General features: G+C 45.4%; 1 protein-coding gene across 2 annotated transcripts in view; it reads right to left on the bottom strand.

Moving 5' to 3' along the window:
- ICU2 (DNA-directed DNA polymerase) overlaps positions 1-16,524 on the bottom strand; it is a 40,601-nt gene extending 24,077 nt beyond the window's left edge. For both annotated transcript variants that reach the window (XM_087388047.1, XM_087388046.1), the window contains exon 1: positions 16,118-16,524. In XM_087388047.1, coding sequence (XP_087244173.1) covers positions 16,118-16,472 — 355 coding nt within the window. In that variant the 5' untranslated portion in view covers positions 16,473-16,524. The remainder of the gene's footprint in view (positions 1-16,117) is intronic.
- Between the last annotated feature and the right edge of the window lie 5,220 nt (positions 16,525-21,744).

Raw genomic sequence — 21,744 nt, forward strand, 5'->3', positions numbered from 1 at the left:
ACATGTTAGAAAACTACCCAACGGAGGGTACACACAGCGGAAGACTGATAGTATTGCCTAGGAGCTCACACATGTCACAGTGTGGTGTGGGATGTGGAATCACAAACTTCTTAACTTAATGTGCATAGATGTGCAAGCTAGTAAAATAGACAATGCTCAGAGACAAATATAGAAGCAACACTTTATATTTCCGTCCGTCCACAAAGTAGGACATGATACAATACCAAAAGGTTCTGCTGCTGCAGCCCGCCCCACCCCCGCTCTCTACCTCCTCCCCCGCGCATTGCCTCCTCCCTCCCCTCCCCCCTACCTGCTGCTCCCCCCGCCTCCTCCCTCCCCTCCTTGCTTCTCCTCCCTCCCCTCCTTGCTTCTCCTCCCTCCCCTCCCCCCTACCTACTGCTCCCCCCGCCTCCCCCTGGTTCCCTCCCTCGCTGCTGCAGCCTCCCCCGCGCTGCTGCAATCCCCCCCCCCCCGCACGCTGCCTCCTCCCTCCCCTCCCCCCTACCTGCTCCCCCCCTCTCCTCCACTCCTCCTCTCCTCTATCCTCCCCTCCTCTCCTCTTGCTGCCCCCCCTCTCTTTGCTGACTCCTCTCCTTGCTCTTTCCTCTCTCTCCCACCTTCCTTTCACCCTCTCCCTTCATATGGAGTACCCTATTCTCCTTTAGGGGTCTCCTGGGCTTCAGGAAAGCGGACAAAGTTCTTCTTTGTGTTTGAATCGGCCTTTCCCACCTCGATTGACGAATGGGTTCCCATTCAATCAATCCGTTACCGCCAACACCGCGGCCGTAAGAACCGTCACTTTCTCAAAAGACGAGCTGCAGCAGTTGCAAAAGGACTTGGAGCATGAGTGTTCCAAGACTCTCTTCGCACGCATCCATGGCTCCCACCCCTCCAGGTCACAAGCTAGAGATTGGATGCTTGCGGCGCTTCCCCAAGACCTCACCCCCCACCTTAAGGATGTTGATGCCAAAGATGTGGCTAGAGATAAAATTTGGTAGAGTTTACCTGTGTTGGTCACACCAGAGATGATATGCTCACTTGATGCACGCTTTACCAACACAGAGTTCAAGACTGCTCTCTCCGCCATTCATAAGGGCAAATGCCCTGGTTCCAATGGTCTTACTCCTTTTTTTACAGCCTTTTGGGATATGATAGGTGATCATATTACTTCAGCCCTGCAGGGCATTTGGGACTCGGATGAGATGCCTTACTCACTGACCGAGGGACTCATACACCTTATCCCGAAAAGTGGCAACAGGAATTTTGTATCCCATTGGAGACCCATCACTCTTTTTGGCACTCTATATAAAATCCTTGCCAAGGCGATCAACATCCGATTGCAGCCCCTTGTTCCAGACCTCATCCATGATACTCAGACAGGCTTTGTGCATGGCAAGAGCATATTTGATAATATCTTTTCCTTTTGGGAAGCCACAGAGTGGGCTATGCAGGAGCGAGCAGAGGCTGGCAATTCTACTCCTGGACTTTGAGAAAGCCTATGACAGAGTAGATTGGGGTTTTCTTGAGGTCACTCTTCTACGATTTGGATTTTTAGATGCATGGATTAGAGGGGTGGCCTCCCTTTATACATCAGCCCATAGCCAGGTTTTGATTGGAGGGGTAAGGGGTGACAAGTTTCAGATTTCCAGATCAATTCGTCAGGGATGCCCTTTAGCCCCCTTCCTCTTTCTTTTTGTGGCAAAAGCTATGAGTATCTTCCTTAGATCTCAAGCTGAGCTTTATGGGTTGAGATTGCCCTTGAGACAGGAGCAGGAGCTTCTTGACTGTGAGTTGGCTAATGACACTGCTATTTTTATTGAGGCCTCTTCGCAGTCACTTGATTCTTTCCGGACAACCTTGGATATTTTTTTCTCAGCTGCAAAGACACACATTAACTGGCATAAATCCTTTGGCTTTTGGATCAGTGATGAGGACACTTCAGGATGGGGAGTTGACATTGGCTTTTCCTAGATTCAGAGGGGTGTTCCTGTAAGATATTTGGAATGCCAGATAGGATTGGGCATCTCTCCAGCACAGCAGTTTGCCCCAGTACTAGAAAGTATAAGAAAAAAGCTCCTTTTTTGGAGGTCAGCCAAACTCGACCTTGCCTCTAGAGTTGTGGTAGTGAACCGGGTTCTCTCGGCCACCGCCTGGTTTGTGTGTTCTTGCTGGTGCCAGTCTAGGGATTGCATCACTTAACTAATTAGACCAGTCATGAATTTTTTATGGAGTGGACTTGATGGCATGGCAAATGTTGCAGCGAGGGTGGCCTGGGAGACCATTATTCTCCCTACATGGAAAGGGGGCCTTAATATCATTGACCCGGACTTGCAGTGCAGGGCATTGCTTTGTAAGGTGGTGGTGAGGGGACTTATGCCTGGACAAGAACCTTGGAAGGATTTCTTTTTTGGACGCATTCAGGCTTGCACACCTACCTTGGGAGATGATTGGGTGGACAGCCCTCGCTGGATTTTTACTTCCGCCTCTCTCAAGTCTCCTACCTCTCCTCTCATGACTGCCATGCTAAAAGCTTGGGGGAGCTTTAGGAATACTCTTCGAAGGGTTCCGCCCTCTACCCTTGAAGAGATTGATAGGCAACCGATCATTTGGAACAATAGTATACTTGATGAGCATGGCAGACCACTGGGCACTTCCCATTATATGCAGTGGTCTAGATGGGAGAGAGGCCCCGCCTACACAGTAGGCACTTAGAAGGCTTTTGTTAGGCTACCTGAGGATCAGAGGCTACAGTCCGTGAGTCACCTCAGAGGGGTAGCACGCAGGATTCAACAGATAGATGCAACCATCTCGGTGGAATGGACAGTTGAGATGCCTGTTACTTCCACCACTTGGATGGGAGCTTTTTCGAGGACAGCAGTTCCTCTACGGGTGATCGCTCTTCGAGATCTCGGAAAAGATGCTCTAGTCTTTGACATTGGGGATGGAGGTGTACTCTCTAGATCCACGGATGATATTCTTCTAGAGGTTGCCTTTCAGCCTGTCAGGATCGCTGGTTTTGTGGACCATGGAGCAGGCTTGCAATGGTACTTAGACCTCGACCCTCTGCTCTTAGCCCTGGGATCCTGGAGGTTGTGGTTATATGGAGGTGCACCTATCAGGTGCTTGCAGTGGGACCCAGGAGGGTGGGAGTGGATAGATCATGCGCACCGAGAGAGGGGGATTCCCTTTTTTCGTTTCACGGTTGGTAATGCCAGAAGATTTCAGCTGAGCAGTAGAGGTTGGATTCCCTCCAAAGCCCCCCATCGGGATAACTTCTTCATCACCGCAGATTTGCGTAGGAATTTCTGGAGGAGGCTCTCGAAATCCCTCAGAAATAGAAAGATCACCCTTTTCTTTTGGCTTTCTATTCATGAAGGGATTGCAGTGAACCTGTGGAGATCACGATTTGGGGCTGATCCCACTTGCCCTCGCTATCATTCTACAGAGGAGTCAGTGCGACATTGCCTTTAGGACTGCAATCAAGCAAGAATTGTTTGGAAAGAAGTTGCTCGGATACTCAGTATTTTTCATATTTCCCTTTCTTCATGACTTGGGGCTCGATCGCATGGTTATCCCTTACTGGGCCCCAGGTGTTTTATGAGGGTGAGCCTTCTTCTTGGGCACTCTCGATCCGCCGGCAGGTGATAGAGCCCTGCTCTCTTCAGGATGCATGTCAAACATATTTCCTAATCAAGCCTCTACTGCAGATCACGGGAGCAGCACCATGATTCTCCTCCCAGCCAATTCTTGCTAAGGCTCACAAGCGAGGCAGAGAGCTACGTTACCAAAATCCACGTGAATCAAATCCTTCTCTTCTCTCTCTAGCCTTAGCAAACCCCAAATCCCTAGATAGATCTAGATGCCACATGTCATCCATATAGGGCCTTCCTAATGCAACATTTCACCCCTCTCTTGGGATGCAATTAATTCCTTGCCCCTAGGCACAATCTTAGCACTAGGCCGCCAAAATCTCCCAAGAGGTGTCCACTGAAACATGTGAAGCTCTGAAAGGAATATGTGGTACATTGTTACGCTCTAGCCGAGGTAGCATGACCTCGGAAGAATCAGTCGACATTTCCCTTATAGGATCTATCTCTGTAATATATGTGTTTGCGCTTCATGTAAATGATCGGGAGGGATTTAATGTCAAGGTCCTAGGTGAGGGCTGATAGCACCAGACTAGATAGATCTGAGACCAAGGGCCTAGTGCTAAGATTGTGCCTAGGGGCAAGGAATTAATTGCATCCCAAGAGAGGGGTGAAATGTTGCATTAGGAAGGCCCTATATGGATGACATGTGGCATCTAGATCTATCTAGGGATTTGGGGTTTGCTAAGGCTAGAGAGAGAAGAGAAGGATTTGATTCACGTGGATTTTGGTAACGTAGCTCTCTGCCTCGCTTGTGAGCCTTAGCAAGAATTGGCTGGGAGGAGAATCATGGTGCTGCTCCCGTGATCTGCAGTAGAGGCTTGATTAGGAAATATGTTTGACAATTGGTATCAGAGCTCAAGGCTACGAAGAGGAGAGGTGTGAATTCGAGATACAGGCTTAGACAGCCCGAGTGGCGGACGGCGACCAGTGTTGGTGCTACGCTATGACGGACGGAAGGTGGCGAGTAACGTGAAGGAGCTGCTGACGGTGCCTGGATTGGAGTCTCTGACTGTCGACGTCGAAGGGCCTGCGAGATGACGTGGGGTTCCCGTAACGTATTGACGGGCCTACGAATCGGCGGGGCGCTGGACTACCTCAACGGAAGGTTTATGCGTGCGTTTAACGAATAGTATAGGGCGACTACAGCAAGACCAGAACGGGGGTGCCGTGACGACGGACACTCGGGGAGTTACGACGGTGTCTGGTGACGTAGTGCAGACGTGGAGCGCAGAGTGATACGAGTGGTTGTCGAAGGACCAGAGCACAGACATGAGATGCAAGGTGTTTCATGGGTCTAACGGAGAATTTGATCGACGCTCATGTAGAGTTTCCAAACATACGTGAGGCTTTCGATGCGATATGGGGTCTGGACGCAGAACAGCGTGATGGCTAGACGGTCGACGGGAATAAAAGATTGTTAGTGTTACGTGATTAGTCCGTAGGTTGGCGAGGACAGCGTAATCTGAAGGATACGCGATACCAAGAGAAGTCTTATTATTCATGAGCAGGCAGTACGCAGAGGCTGCAGGATCCGGAGACACCGATTGGACGCAGAGGCGCAAGACTTGACCAAGGAGCTTTCTTTGATCTCCCTTAGCTTTGTGTTGTTTTTTTTTTCTTCTTTAATTAGCTGGGTGACGCGCTACTTCCATAGACAGGACAGCATGCATGAGGTTTCAGCGTGGCAGTAGGGACGGGTTATGCCTGTGTGGTTCAGTTTGAGTTAATTTGCAGGAATTTCCCTAGTATAGGGAAAAGCGGGATTTGGATATATGCCTGTGTCAAATGCGTAGTTAGTGTCCATGTCAGATTGCAAGTATTCCCTAGTATAGGGAATTGTGTTCAGAGTGTCAGTACCCTGAATTGTGTCAGCTTGTGATTACAGTGTTCTAGGGGTGTTTTTTTTTTTTTTTTTTTAAACCCCAAAACAAAACACCTACTGAACTAAATGGAAGCAGAAGAAGGGACTTCCAGGAGGGACCTTGGTGAATCAAGAGTCCGGCCGACCCAGCAGGGATCGCGCCCAGTAGCTCACACTTTATCTGGCAGGATTGCATTGCTGGAGGATGCCTTGCAACAGTTGTTAGTGCAGCAATTACAAGCCAACGCAGGGCAATCTGAACTTAGGAGAGCGTTACAGAGTATGTCTGCCAGACCTTCTCGAGAAGAGAAGGGAAAGGCTCCAATGGAACTGGAGTCTAGTGTCCATACGGTCGAGCCTAGGAAGGCTAAAGTGCCAAATATTGCCAATTACAGACCGGAAAAGTATTCTGGTCGGATGAACGACCGTAGCTCCGATGTCATTGAGACCTGGTTACACAAATGGGACGAGGCGTTCGCCATTTGTGAGATCAGAAATGACATCAAAAAGATCCGCGAGGCCACCCATATGTTTAGTGAGGCAGCGGATCGGTGGTGGATTAAACAACAAAAAGATGGCATAGCATCCACTACCTGGGAGGGGTTTAAAAGAGAGTTCAGGAAACACTTCTTACCTCCTGACGAGGCATCCCGAGCTTGGAATCAATATAGGAACCTTCGTCAGAGAAATTTATCAGTGGCAGAATACACTGATAAGTTTCGGGAGAGTGTAATGAAGGTTAACGAACCCCTGCCTCAATCAATCCAAGTGAAAGATTTCATATTTGGATTGAATGATCGAATAAAAATGGAAGTTCGGGCTAAGTACGCGAACACGCTAGATGATGCAATAGCTATAGCCCTGAACTACGAGGATGCCAAGGGCAGCAAGCCAAGTGGGTTTGCACAGATCGGAACCCAGTATGGGTATCCGAAGAAATCTGGGTTTAAGAAGAAGTGGGCTAGTAGAGGGAGTGGTTCGCAGCCGAGTGGTCAAGCCAAGCAGGCGAGACCGGCTGAAACTCCTAAACCAAGTACCACCATGTGAAGAGGAAAGTAACTCCAATGGCAGCCCGGGCTTGGTCTAAATCTCCCTTGAACCCAGAACAGCAGGAAAAAGCGAGGAGAGAAGGCTTATGCTTTGGCTGTCTTCAACCTCATCAGTGGAGAGATTGTCCACGTAATAAAGATCGTCGGATGGCTGAGATGGTGATCTCAGAGTGCGACGTGGAGATGCAGGGAAGTCCCAGAGCGGAAGAGATGCAGATTCAGCTAGCGAGATCTTCTCAGAGGTTAGTACCTTGTTTGTTCTGTGTGTCTGTTACTAAGTTAGTGACGAGTGTACCTGATAACATCCTATCTAAGCCCGCAGCAACGGGATATACAGCCTTCAACGATACGGAGTTAATTAAAATGAAAGGGCAAGTAGCCAGTCATGATGTCATTGTGTTGTTTGACTCGGCGTCAACTCACAATGTGATTAACTCCAAGCTCGTGAAGAGGCTGAAATTAAAGACAAGTCCATCTGACTATGCGTATACAGTCAGGATGGCCGATGGAAGTTCAACTAAAGTATGGGACCAAAGGGTTACCCAGTTAGAGCTTCGGATTCAGGACTATGCTGAGAAGCTTGATTTTGAAATAACCAAGCTTGCTCATGCGGATATAGCCCTGGGAATGGCGTGGCATTCTAGGAAGAATCCAGCCATTGATTGGAAAAAGCACGTATATCAATTCAAGATGAATGATGTGCTTTATGTCTTGCGAGGTGAAAGAGATATACCTCAGGGACCGTTGGTTTCCGTGATGGAAATCAGAAAGGCTCAAGTAGAGTTTTTGTACCTTTGCACAGCATCGGTAGAGTCGATGGATGATTCTTCGACTAGCACTCATGTTACGCAAAGTGGTGAGATGGCCAAGCTGGCTAATCTTATAACAGAGGAGTTCTCTGAATGTTTTAGGGATGAACTACCTTATGGGTTATCTCCAGAGCGGAAAGTTCAGCATAAGATTGAGCTGATCCCGGGGGCAGAACCTGTAAATAGACCTCCCTATAGAAGGAGTTTTACTGAAGAAGCGAAGGTACGTAAGCAACTGGAAGAATACCTCAAGTTGGGGCAGATTCAACCAAGTTTCTCACCTTTTGCTTCACCAGTGATATTAAAGAGGAAAAAGGATGATACGTTTCGCCTCTGTATAGATTACAGAGCATTGAATAATATCACTGTTAAGCACAGGTATCCGATGGCTCGGATTGATGATTTGCTAGATGCACTACATGGAGCCGTGATTTTCAGCAAGATAGATCTTAAGTGCGGCTACCATCAGATCCGGATTAGAGCCGAGGATGTGCATAAAACCGCTTTTAGAAGCAGGTTTGGTCATTATGAGTTTTTGATAATGCCCTTCGGATTTACCAATGCTCCAGCGACCTTCATCATGCTTATGAACGATTTACTACGTCCGTATATCGGAAAGTTCGTAGTACATTTTATTGACGATATCTTGATATTCAGTAAAAGTGTTACTGAGCATCGTGAACACTTAAGAATAGTGTTCAGTACTTTGAGGAAAGCCAGTCTTTATGTGAATAAAAAGAAAACTATACTGTGTATGGTTAGGTTTGAGTATTTAGGGTTCATAATTACTCCACAGGGGGTAGAAATGGATCCGAAGAAAGTGGCTGCGATACTGACTTGGCCAATCCCTCAGAGTCTGACCGCGTTGCGATCATTCTTGGGATTTGTCCAGTTTTATAGAAGGCATATCAAAGGATATTCCGGAATAGTATCGCCATTGACTGATCTGACCTTAGATAAAGTACCTTTTGTTTGGGGACAAAATCAACAGGAAAGTTTTAACACCATAAAACAAGCTGTGGTCTCAGGACCGGTGTTAAAAATAGTTGATCCCCAGAAACCGTTGTTCCTAGAAACCGATGCAAGTGGCATTGCGGTAGGAGCAGTCCTTCAAGAGGAAAGGCCAGTAGCCTTTGAAAGCAAGAAGCTTTCTCCCTCTCAAAGGAATTGGCCAACTCATGAATTGGAGTTGTATGCTGTTATCCATGCTTTGAAAACATGGAGGCATTATTTGTATGGTTCAGAGTTTTATGTGAATGTAGATCATGATACTCTGAAACATTTTTGTAAACAGCCTGACTTGAGGGACCGCCAAGCTAGGTGGGCAGAGCTCATGCAGGAGTTTAATCTAACGATTCGGTACCGAAGAGGAAAAGACAATAAGGTAGCTGATGCGTTGTCTAATTCCCAAGTGTTATTTTTATACAAAGCATCCATTTCTTCATTCATAGCAGTTTGTCATTCTGGCTTGTCTACTGCGTCTTCGAAATACATTGGCTCTTCTGTAGCCATGATGGTAGTCATAAGAGCATAGTTAGTGGTTTCCACCTGAATTGCTTTGTCTTTCTGAGCATATGTCAATCTGGCTGGTGGTCTGCTTTTCCTAGTAGACCGTCTGAGCTGCTGTGGCACTGCTTGGGGTGTTGCTGGCAATTCTTACTCTTCTTCATCAACCTGTTCTGTAGATGACTATGAAGTTGATGCTTCTATCTCCTGTGTAGGTGAGGTTTTCCATTTTGATTCCTCATCAAAGATTACATCTCTGGAGATAATGACTTTGCGGTTGATGGGATCATACAATTTGTATGCTTTGCTTTCTTCACTGTAGCCAACCATGATGCATTTGCGTGACTTCACATCCAATTTCCTGCGATGATCATCATGTATGTGGGCATATGCTATGCAACCAAATATGCGGAGATGCCCAATGTGTGTCTTGTGTCCAGTGAATGCTTCATAAGGAGTCATATCTTGTATCGGTTCGGTAGGAAGACGATTAAGCAAATAGTTAGCTGTAGCTATTGCTTCTGCCCAATACTGATTCGGAAGATGCTTTTCACTAAGCATTGCTCTAGCACTGTCTGCTAAAGTCCCATTCTTCCTTTCAACTCTTGCATTTTGCTGAGGAGTATCTGCACATGTGAGTTGTCTTCGAATGCCGTGATTTTTGCAAAAGTTCATGAATGCTAAAGACATGTATTCACCTCCTCTGTCTGATCTAATGACCTTGATCTTTCTGCCTGTCTGGTTTTCTACCATGGCTTTGAATTCTTGAAATCTGGAAAACACTTCAGATTTCTCTTTCAGAAAATAGACCCAACAATATCTGCTGTAGTCGTCGATGAAGGTCAAGTAATAAAGTGAACCATTGATGCTGTGGGTCTGGGCATAACTCCATACATTGTATGTATCAAATTCCTCGTGCACGAGAGGTACTTCTGACAAAGTTGGTTCGCTTTTGTTTGCCGAAGCAGCATGCTTCACAAACTTTTCCAAGAAACTGTAGCTTCGGAATCCCAATTGCCATATTCTGATTCCTGAGATCTAACAAGTACTTGAAGTTGACATGACCATATCTCTTGTGCCATTTTGCAAATAGAGGCATCTGTTGCATTTGAGCTGACATAGCATGCTTATCTGGTACTGTAGCTAGCATCCTGTATAAACGTCCTTCCTTAACACCTTTTGCTACTAGCTGACCTCTTTTGGATTTATCTCTGATAGTGCATTCATCACCGTCGAAGATGACTTTATAGTTGTGTTCCGTCATTTGACCTACTGACAAAAGGTTCTTGCTGAGCTTCGGAACATAGAGCACATCTTTGACTAATCCTTTTGTACCAGTGAAATTGTTCATAGGGATAACACCTGTCCCTTGAACTGGATTCGGTGTATTGTCTGCTGTGTAGATGACATTCTTTTGACCTTCTAATGGCTTCATTTCTGTGAAACATTCCTGATGATTTGTCATATGAGATGATGCACCGCTATCGATGTACCAAGGATCCTGTTCCACTTGGTCGACTTGATAGCTGAAATCCTCTTTGGGATTAAAATTAGTGTGTCTAGGTGCATTGTATCAGTCTGATGCAATTCCTCACTTGCAAGAAACATATTTCCATGTTCATTTGCAAAATGACTGTGACTAGAATGTCCACCACGATGATTTCCTCTTCCTTGAGAATTCCCTCGATTACTGTTGGATTGACTGCCTTGGTCGTACTGCTTCTTGCGGCAATCTCTTTCATAGTGTCCAAACTTGTGACAGTAGTTGCACTGAATGTTTGACACATTGGTGCATACATTCCCTCGTCCTTGGAATCTTCCTCGATTGGAATGATTTCCTCTTTGCTGATTTTGATGTTGCTGAGGATGTTGCTGATGCTGATGCTGATTCTGACTTTGATTTTGTTGATGATGACCACTATTCTGATATGATCTACCTCTGTTTTTGCCTTTGCCTTTGCTTCTGTCTGAAGCTGTGAATGCCTGATCATTAGAAAGACCTTTACGTGCTTGAATGGCCTAAGTCCTGAGTTCTTCACCAAGTAGAACTGACTGAAGTTCTTCCAGTGTTGGAATTTGCCGTTGGATGGCAATACTATGGACTAGATTCTCATATCCTTCTCCTAGTCCATTCAGGATTACTTGAACCATTTCTGCGGGATTCATAGTCTCTCCTACTGCTACAAGTTGATTGTTGTAGTCTTTGATGCGGAGTACATAAGCATGACCGGTTTCACTGCTGTTGCGGAAACTCTGGTTGATCTGGTTTCTCAAGGTGAGAATCCTGGATGTGTTCTTGGACTCAGAGAGCTGCGAACATATCCCATGCTTCTTTTGATGTCTTGACTGTGTTGAGTTGTCCTAGGATGACATCTTGCACATTCTACTTGATCAGGTGATAGGCATACTTGTCTTTCTTATCCCATTCTGCTTGAGCTCGAGCAATGGCAAGATCTACTACTGGTGCAGAAACTGTTTGTGTAGATGTAGATCCCGTTGCTGGTGCTGTGACAACAGATGGAGTAGAGCTACTGGTGGCTGGATCGGCCAATGGTCTAGGTGTAGATCCATCGACATACTCCCATTTGTCCTGAAGCACAAGAATGATCTCCATTCGGTATTTCCATGTACCGTAATTGGAGTTGTCTAACTTAGCAGATGCCTCCAGATTGAGGTTGCTAGTCGACATGGTGCAAACAATGTACTCAAAAAGTATCCTGAAAAACTCTGTATGAATCAACTGCAAATACACTGAAGATGCCAAGTGAAATCTCTGTACCGTCGGTAAAGATAGAACTGCAGTATATAAGATCTGATCTGTGTTACAAGGCTTGTGGCAATGATGCCGAGAATAGCCAAGAGGCTTTACAAGGCTAAAAAAATGATGTGCACGATGCCGTGAGATAGCCAAATAGGCTTTATAATGGTGGCATGTGTGTGTGAAATCAAATGCTATCTGCCCACTGAATCAATCCGCAATGCCTCTGAAGTCTGCTCACTGAACTGATGAACGTAAGGTTTCAGGTAATGTAATGATGTGAAATCGGATGTGAGCGTATGGACTGACTCCGAGTAGGTACTAGTCGAGAATTTCGAACATGGCTTAGATTGGCAACTTGGGAAAATTCAAAGCGTCCCCTCTATGGCGATCTAGTCTACTCTGATCTAGATCTAAACCAACCGTCGATCGATGAAAGAACAGCAAATAATTCCTTTTCTTTTGTTCTTTTTAAGTGCTGGGTCAGATGCGTCGATAGAGAGACAAATGTGCGTGAAGGAAGTGGTTTTGTCGACGAGGCTCAAATGTGAGTGTAACTTGCGCCAAAATGTGCATGTGATGTGACGAGCACGTAGAGCACGAAAAAACGAGTGACTTTCCTTTTTGGAGCACCCTCAAATTCTTCCTAGATCAAGAGATACGACTTGATCTAGGTGGAGGGGCAAAAGGAGTGCAAATGGTGCTCAATGATGATGTGTCACTGTGAGTCACATGCAGTGATGATGTGGCACTGTGCCTAGCAAGAGGTGTGCTAGTGAAGCTCTGTGCTGAGGTGGCAAGAGTGTGCACATGCAGTGTGTGCACAGTGTGCCTGGCAAGGGACTGTGCCTACAGAGGATCAGTGCTGACTGGACTGCTGAGGTGACAGTGCTGAGGTGGCACAGATGATGTCAGCAAGGTGACGTGGCAATCGGTGATGACATGGCATGATGATGTGGCAATCGATGATGACGTGTCAGTTGACGTGGTAGTGCTGACGTAGCTGCTTACATGGCACTATGGATAAGGGTGCCACGTGGCAAAGGATAAGATAGCTACACGTGGCACATCCGGGTGCCTGATGACATGGCAAGTGGATAAGTGTGTGACACGTGGCTCATAGATAAGGTGATGACGTGGCAGTTGTGGCTAAGGCTATCTGCCACGTGTCAACAAATAGAGCACACTGCGTTGTGGTGACCCAATCGAGGTTATCTGATTGAGTTAGATTTACTAGGATAGATGCCACGTGTCGATAGAAGGCCTACCGGAATCTTTTGAGATTCCGACAAAATCTTAAAGATTCTATCGTCTTCTCCGTTGGTCTGTTGAAGATGCAGCTCGTTGAAGGAGCCGCCGCTGGGGGCTCGATGGATCCTGTTGACGGCCGTAGAGGTCGTTGGACCCTATTGGAGCGAAGCGGCAGTCGGTTGCCTTGTAGGAAGCCGTTGTCACTGCTGCACACAGCGTTGTGTGTTGGCACGGACGCTGTCTTTGGAGGTCTTGCGGTGGCTTTGGTCGGCCGCGAAGGCCGTTGCTGTAGGAGAGAAGCCGTTGATTTGCTTTGGAGTTTGAAGCATCCGAGTCGTTGAAGCTTTCGAGAGTCTCTGCTTGTTGCAGGTCGCCCGTGAGCTCGACTTTAGTCTTTCGCACAGCTATCGTGCTATGAGCAACCGATGGTCGTCGCGAGAGCCCCTAGCCTTAGAGCGGACGTCAATTGCAGAGAAGGCGTTTGGACTTGCGTTATTGAAGGTTGGTTGGCAGAGCAGCTTTGAGCTGTAGGTCGTGAGCTCTAGGTTGATGAAGGAGCGTCGGTCTACAGAAGGTCATTGGCGCTGGCTTGCGTTCGAAACTTGCGTTCGAAAGCTTGTATGCGTTGGAGAGGTTGAGTGGCTGCTTGGATACTCAATTTCTTGGATGCGCTTGGAGATGAAGTTGCAGCCGTTTGCTGCTGTCTCTGCTGGAAGCCGCTCTCTTAGTTGATGCTTGTAGGAGCTTGCAGTCTTTCTTAGTTGTCGCTGAAGTAGAAAAGGCTCTCTTTGTCTAGAGTAGCCCGTATTGCAGACAAAGAGTAGCCCGTATTGCAAGGAAGCCAAGCTCTCTCTTTTGCTCACAAGGTGAAGAACAATGAAAGCTTCGGAATGCTTCAAAAAACTCAGTGTTCACTAAACTCTCACTTTCATTCTCAATGGAAATCTCTCAAGGAATTCAAGAATCTCTCTCTCAATCAATAAAGATCAAATGAAGGAAATCTCAAATGAATTGGACGGAAATCTCTCATGAAATCTCTCTCTCCATAGACGGAAATTCTTCTCAATGAGAAGGAAATTTCTCTCTTTCAATGAACGGAAATCCTTCACTCAACGGAAGTGAACGGAATGAAAGACTACCTCTCAATCTCTCAATCTCACACTCTCAAGGATCGCAATGCCTTAGCGGAAGGCAGGACCATGCTCTGATACCATGACAAAATATGAAGAGGGGAGAGGAGAAGAGTGGAGATGAGGAGAGAGGGCACAACTAGAGAGCACACCACAAATGACTAACTGTACACTAGATTTAGTTGAAAAAATAAAATATATACAAACCCTTTTAAGGTTACGGGTAGGGGATCTAACCCTTTCCTTTATAGCACTCTATAAGGTTAGTGCTATGCACATATGATCACGTGATGGTGCTATGCACACATGATCACATGATGTTGAGCGTGAACTCTCAACACCAACATCATTAACACTCAATGGTGGATGCAAACCATAGCATACAAGCTCACATATCTACACTCGACCACATATGATGCTTTTCACCTGCCTTCAAACCAATAACTCAACACCTATCTCGCTGAGTATGCTGCAGTACAGTCTAACACTGCCTCTTAGTTCATCCCACTGATGAGTACGCTGCAGTCCAGTCTAACACTGGCTGTTATCTTTTGGAAAAGAGAACTTCTATATAAGAGAAGATGCAAACAAAGGAGCTCTCACCCTGGTTGCCCAAATTTGCCTGTCGCCTTTCCGAAGTACAATCGAGGACATAATACATATTGACTAAGAGCACTCTAAGGCAGAGACTTGGTCATGTCACCACCCTATACCAATCAAATGACCAAGTAGATCCACACTGAGCTACAAGACATCTACCTTTGCAAGACATAGCATTCCTCCTTCCAAACCGTCGCATCTCTTGCGACATCATCTTGAAGTCTATTAAATAGTCTATCCACCTACCTCCTTGCTCCATTGCACCTATTCCCAAACCCCCTCGTGCAACTATTGCTCGTCAGCTATGTCAAAGAGTAGGACATCACACCTCTAGCTATCTCTGTAGCAGTAAAACATGTAGTGCCAAGGGTCCTCACTCTCATATCTCACTCATAACATGTGCACAGAAGGACAAAATATGAACGCAATCAGATTTAGAATAGACAAGACAGAACAAAGGCAAACTAATATATCATATGTAGCCAGCCACTACTGCTCTCCTTACAGCCCTGACAACTGCACAACTGAGCTCAAACACCTACCAGAAGTGCCTATTGAGGCGTTAGTGGACGTTAGTGGAAAAGAGCCTATTGCCTTGCATAGGTGAGAAGTTGTAAATGCCCCCTCTTGCACATGCCTCAGCCATCTAGATGCCAACCTTGCTGTAGTTCTGGGCCGAAGCCTACTGCAAAAGGCTTGACTTACACCAGATCCGCCGATTCTCTATTGCCAATCCCCAGCAGTAAATTCCTCCCAAATTTGGAATGCTGACATAGGAAGAAAAGAACCATGACAATCAACCTTCATAAGCAGTCACCTTGAAGACAGAATAGAGGCAGAACCACACCCTGTTGCTCCTGTGATACCACATTGACATTGTGTTTTTGGTGAATACCTCCACTAAACACGGTAACCCACTTACTCAATCTGATCATGAAACTATGTTTCCCGTGTCAACCTTGCCAACCACATGCTGCAAATCAATGTCAATCTATTGTTGTCTGGCATGTCTCAATTCTACAGCTCTTCAACCGTAATTTTTAGAAGAGTCAGGATCTACGTAGCCTCCTTGTATATAGGCTGATTAGTTCGGCAACAAAACTCATGAAGGTATTCTTGGATGCCTTGATCACAGGATCTGACTTTACCCATATGCAAATATGCGTTCATGATTTTCGTAAGTTGCAGTAGATTAGCAGAGCTAAAACGTGTCCAAGGCTGCTATTACAGACAATCGTAATCCGGCTATGCACGGTGTAATGGAGCTTACACGCGAGAGGGGAGCGACATGGCACGTAGACGATTAAGTTTTCCAATATTAAACAGCAGTGCGTATACTAGAAGCCGAATTTGCATAAACCAGCGGGATTGGACCTTGGGAAGACTCTTCAATGCGGTAGATGAAACAATGAGTACATTGCTTACACGGTACACAGCGGAGATTCGACTGCCTCAATGACAAACCAATGCATTGAATTAAAATGCTGAATGCATGCAACCAACCTGCTGCTTTCGCCTTCGCTTTCTTTCCTTTCGCGTCGTCGGCGCCGTTCTCGTCATCGGAGGACTCTGGACGCACATCCACTTCCCAATCCTCTTCTTCCCCAACGTCATCGTAGCCCAAACCATTGTCACCCACGACGAATTCTTTAGCAGCCTGACGGCGCTTGGCAACGAGCAAATTGTAATCTGCTTCGGGGAGGGTGTCGTAGATCTTGTCCTCCAATTTGAGCTGGAAGCCGTCGACGCGGCGGCCACCCTGTTGGCGCAAATTCTTGAGCTGGGCGAGTGCAGAAGCCCGGGCGGAAGACTCGGAGGAGGCAAGGGGGCGACGTCTTGCGATGTCGGAGGGAGCCATGGACAAGATGGAGATGGAGATCTCTTCACAGGGAAGAGGGGGAGGCGGGAAATCTGAAAATGGCGCCCCTTTTTGGCCTGCTCCCAATGGGTACGCCTTAGTATACGTTTTGGGTGGCAATGAGAAAAATAACCAAAATACAAAATTGGATTAATACTCTTACCTCCTATTGGCTTCCGTGGTGGCTCATTGCATGGCGGTCTCTCGATGGAACCGGAAGAGTTATCTTTCTGTCAAAGCCCGCCACCAAATGCAATACAAAGTGGTGCATCCCTCCATCCTTCAACGATGATTTAGGCTAAGTTGTGTGGCATTCCGTGGAGGGCGTGGAAGTTTGGTGGTGTGTTGCTTCTCTCCTGCTGCAATAGGTATCCGCTCTTGCTTGTTTGTTAGTTTCCCTTGTCTCTGTAGTGATGGAAGCCACCAACGAAATTGACCTCTCCATGCAGTCGATGGAAATCGAAAGCTCGACCTTTGTTAGAGGTCTTTCATTATTCCCTTCAACTTTCCTTGGATTCATTCATTTTGCTTTGATTCTTTAAGCTTCCTTCGCTTCGTTCATGTTCATTTTCCCTAATCACTTACTTGGATTGTCTTTTGCAGACATGGAGAGGAAATTTGGTAACGACATGGACGACAAGAGCTGCAACACTAAGTTTGATTCAATCGGTTTGTTTTGATACTGGAAAACTCGTCGATTTTTCTTTCGTCTTCCTGCTCTGTTCTCTGTACAAAGACATTGCTATAGGAAGGTGCCAATAATCATTGATTTCGTATCTTAGTAGATGCAGACGACAACTCGTCTCGTTTGCTTTTCTATATATTCTACGCTCTCTCACAGCTCATTGCATCGCTGACTACACTTTCTGCTCTATATAATCTCCCCTTCCATCCTACATTTCATCCTTTCTGGGCTTTCTAGCATCCTTGCATGTTTGCAATCTTCTGTTCCCTAAGCGCCTTGAGAAGCCCCTTTAACGATTCTTTCTCTACTACTTCCTGCTTCCCGCAACGCTATCCTAACCATTCTCTAATGAACCGGCTTAACATGTGATTAGGAGTGAGTGTAACATTAGACAGCTTCTGCATGATCAGACACATTTTATGTCCCGCGTCCAACCATTTTTAGATAGACACAATTTGAAGGGTCACTGGATCAAACATGATGTCGAGAGAGATTGGGAGCATCCTCATTGAATTGATGCATTGTTGTATGTGCTGAAGCACATACAATATTCGGTTTAACCGCCCAACCCCACCCTAGAAAAACTAGAGATAATGTGAAGCTCTAAATACATCATCCCAGGAAGACGTGTTGTGCACTAGTGACACCACAACGTCTAGCTATTCTTTAAAGATTGAAGCTAGAAAGCAAGCATTCCTTCAGCTGAACATAGTCTGTGTATCATCGACCTCTGACAGCCGTCCGTTTGAGTCCACCGCCTCGTACTATGTCTTCCAATTTCCTGTCGTACCTCAAGTAGACATGCTTGAACTGGGATTGCAAAACATTTTTGAATTTGTGTTTGTGGCCTGGCCTACTCAAAACACAAATTTTAGACCATTTTTGGACGCTGCAAAGATAATCTGTCAATGAAATTCCATCCAATAGTGTGATTTTGTTGCTCACTCCTTTCCTTATGGATGCTTCTCATATTGGTTCTAGATCTTCAACTTGCAGAGCTCTTGCAGAATGATATAGAGGCACAAATACAACTTTCACAGCTGATTTAGAGCTGATGAAAGAAGCACTAGGAAAGCCAAGAGCAATTGTAAAAAGCTCGCAGAATGAGGTCCATGAGGATTGGGTTGTTTTCTTTAAATCAAATGTTTTGCATTTTCCAGAGTGACACTAGTAGTTGCCCTGCTGCTCTTGCAACTTAGTATATTGCATTGTTGTAGTCTCGTCTAACTCACACTAAAGCGTCTGCATGAAATAGTGCATTGTTTGCACTTGCAACTTTGAGATTAGGTTCTCAAACACTGGAGGTTTGTCTCAACCAAAAAAAATAGACGGTGTGACCCAAAAAGCAAATAAGTATATAGGATCTGATTTTGCTGGTTTAGTTGAATTGATCATTGGAAATATGTTTGGATAATTGGATCTTGTGGTAGCTGAATTTGGAGTTTGTTGTGGAATTCCAAGGTGATTTGAATTGCTTTCACAGGTGGGCATGGTGTTAATGGTATTTGCTTTAGCGGAACCATGTCTTTGAGCTTGTGTTATTTATATTTTTCAATCCGTAGGCTCTGACATTGTAGAATAGCAACTGAATCACATGTAGATCTCTGACATTGGAGATCTACACACACTCACAGAGGAAGAGGGTGGCACAAAGGAGGTAGGAAATTTGAAAAATGGCACCCAAATTTGTGCCTTTTTTTCCTTCTTTTTTTAATAAAATGCACTCATGGTGTTAAGGCCGGGTTCACACCATGGTCCGCCCACCAAGCCTCTCGGGAGGAAGCCACGCACGATGATTGGGTTCACACCACCATGATCCCATGTAGTCTGTCGCACAAATTAGATGCAAAGAAGCATGATTGGTCCAATGGCAAACAGGGGGTATTTCGGACAAGCAGTTCAAGTTCAATCACCAACCATGGCATTTCGCATAAAAACTTTTTAGGCTACCCACTCGATAGGCGGCCTTAAGAGGGCGGACAAGAATATTTCTCAAGCGCGTCCAGGCCCCACTCCTGTATTGAACCAGCCCACGACCCTTTTCTTAAGTGTCCAAGTAGGTGGCCTGAACCCATCGTAACAGCGTGTTTACGTGAGTGGCTTGGTTTCGAAACCAAAATCTGCAATTTGCAATCAACAGGTTCACTTGGAGCAATTTTTTATCTTGGTTGCAAGCCATGAAAAAAAATTGGTTGCCTAATGAGCCCCTCCTTGGAAGGAGGCACTCAAGAGAAAACTAGGAGTAATACTAATGCAAATGGGGGAGTTCACTTACTGTGATATCACACTTTGAAGCTACAGAGTCTCAACCACTGGCAGTAAATAGTCTTAAAACTACTTGGAAACTACCTGTACATGAACCCAAAAGAATATACAACCTAGTTTTTCCCCTGAACCTCCAATTTGGAACCAAGCTTCACGCAAGAACAAGCTTTAAGGGTGTTTAGAGTTCATGCTCACCATGGGCACCCCCCACAAATCATGGACAGGCAAGAATGCTTGGGCACCCACGTCTAGCCCACGACCGAGATGCATTCAATGCATGGGTGGCTCTAGTCCATAAACCAAGGGTTGATTCACAAACAGACGCCCGAACGTTATCCCTCAGACTTGCCTATTCAATCTTAAAGTAACATGTATGGCCTGATGGATTTGATTCACACACGGGCGATAAGATCATTCATTAATAGAGGGGGGATACCATATTCAACACCCTACTAGGTAAATGGGCCCATGGTTTCATTGGCTATTTGCCTCCGCCCAAGGACTAGGGCATGAACCTAGAGACCCAAGCCATTGGAGAGTGCTAGAAGACAGTTGCAGTCAAGGGCCCTTGCAAAAGCCTCACCTAACAATGTGTAAATATCCATATTAGTGGGCAACGGAAGGAAAATCCCATCATTTGGTGCATCTACTAGGAGCTGAGCTATGAAACCAAATCCAAGAGCTCTCATCTAACTAGTGATCCTACAAGGGAGTGACCCTATATCTACATCCAAGAATCCAGTTCAAAGATAAGGTCTTAAGTTTGGATTAGCAAGCAAGCTAAGCCCAAGATTCTTGAAGATCCTACTCCCCGAGTCAAATCTTGAGAAGAAAGGAAGGGACACGCCTGTTCAAAGTGACTTGTCATCCCCAATGAGGATGTCTCTGTCTGGAGCATAATTTCGTTAGAAAAACAATCTTTAAGCAATGAAAGCCATTTCTATGGATGATAGTATTCCACACATTGCCTACATTGAGCTCCATAGGTGAATGGAAAACTTTAAATACAATACTCCAAATATTAGAACCATGCTTGAAATTATGCTTAACAATTGAATGGTAATGTTAACCACCAATGCAAGCCATTTGCTATTGATGATAGCATTCAACACATTGCTTATAGTTTAGCTCAAAATTTGTATTGCGGTGCTAAATGCAAATTTTTAACATGATTGAAAATGACTCTACATTCGAAGCCAAACACAGCAACTCGACACACACATCAACAAAGCAAATGCAACAAAGGTGACTACAAAGCAACATCAACAACCAAACACATAACAACTGCAAGCAAAGCTACGACAAGCAAAGCACATGATGGTACCACCACCAATAACCAAAGCTTACAATGAATGTAGACTACGACAACCATGATGCTTCAAAGAAGCAAGTAGAACTTTGATGCACAATAGCTACAAATCGTTAAGAGAGAGAGAGAGGCTCCATTGCTCAAGAGAGGTCTTTGATTGCCTTCTCCATTGTTGCCATCATCAATCCCGTTCACCTCCTCCATCATTGCCGTCATTGATCTCGTTTGCCTCTTGCATAGATTCAGAACCTCCTTCATATTTTTAGTTCACCAGCTTTCAACCTTAGGCCACATGACAATGTCACGTGCCAGATAGGGTAATCCTAACCCTAGGCTGATATAGTGCCATGTGGTAGAATAACCACATGGTAGATAAGGGCAATCCACATAGTGCCACATCAGCTTGCTAGCTCAGGATCCACATGTCAAATTGCTACACCAATAAGTGACACATAAGCAATGCATATCAATAGTGCCATGTTATCCTACCACCTCATCATATGCCACATTAGTAGTGCCATGTCAGTAGCATAGTCAGCATGCCATGTCATCATGCCACATCAACATGGGATGTCATATCATAGCCACCTACTAAGCACATATTGCTACAAAGTCATATTTTTGTAAGAAACATGTGAACACACATACCACATCATTAGGCATTGCTACATTGTCATTTTTTACCACTCCTTGGACAAAGTTTGGCACAATTTTCAAATGGCCATAGCTATGGATCCTCAAGGAATTTTGTAGTGGTGCAAAAAGAAAAAATGATCAACTATATGTGTCGAGAACATTAGATTTGTATTTTGAATTTTCCATAGTTTATAATTATTAAATCCACATCATAAGAACCACCTCTTAATGCATTGCATCGTCTTCAAATCAGCACTTAAAACGATCAAAGATATAACCTTTGCTACCTTTTATGTTTTGACTTGTAGTCCATATTAGAGTAGAAAACCTTAGAGGAGATTGAACTCCACCAATCCGAGTAAACCTCACAAGAATTA

The sequence above is a fragment of the Dipteris shenzhenensis genome, chromosome 17 (assembly GCF_047967505.1).
Source record: "Dipteris shenzhenensis isolate YYH24624 ecotype China chromosome 17, Dip_SZ_1.0, whole genome shotgun sequence".
NCBI classification, from domain to species: Eukaryota; Viridiplantae; Streptophyta; class Polypodiopsida; order Gleicheniales; family Dipteridaceae; genus Dipteris; species Dipteris shenzhenensis.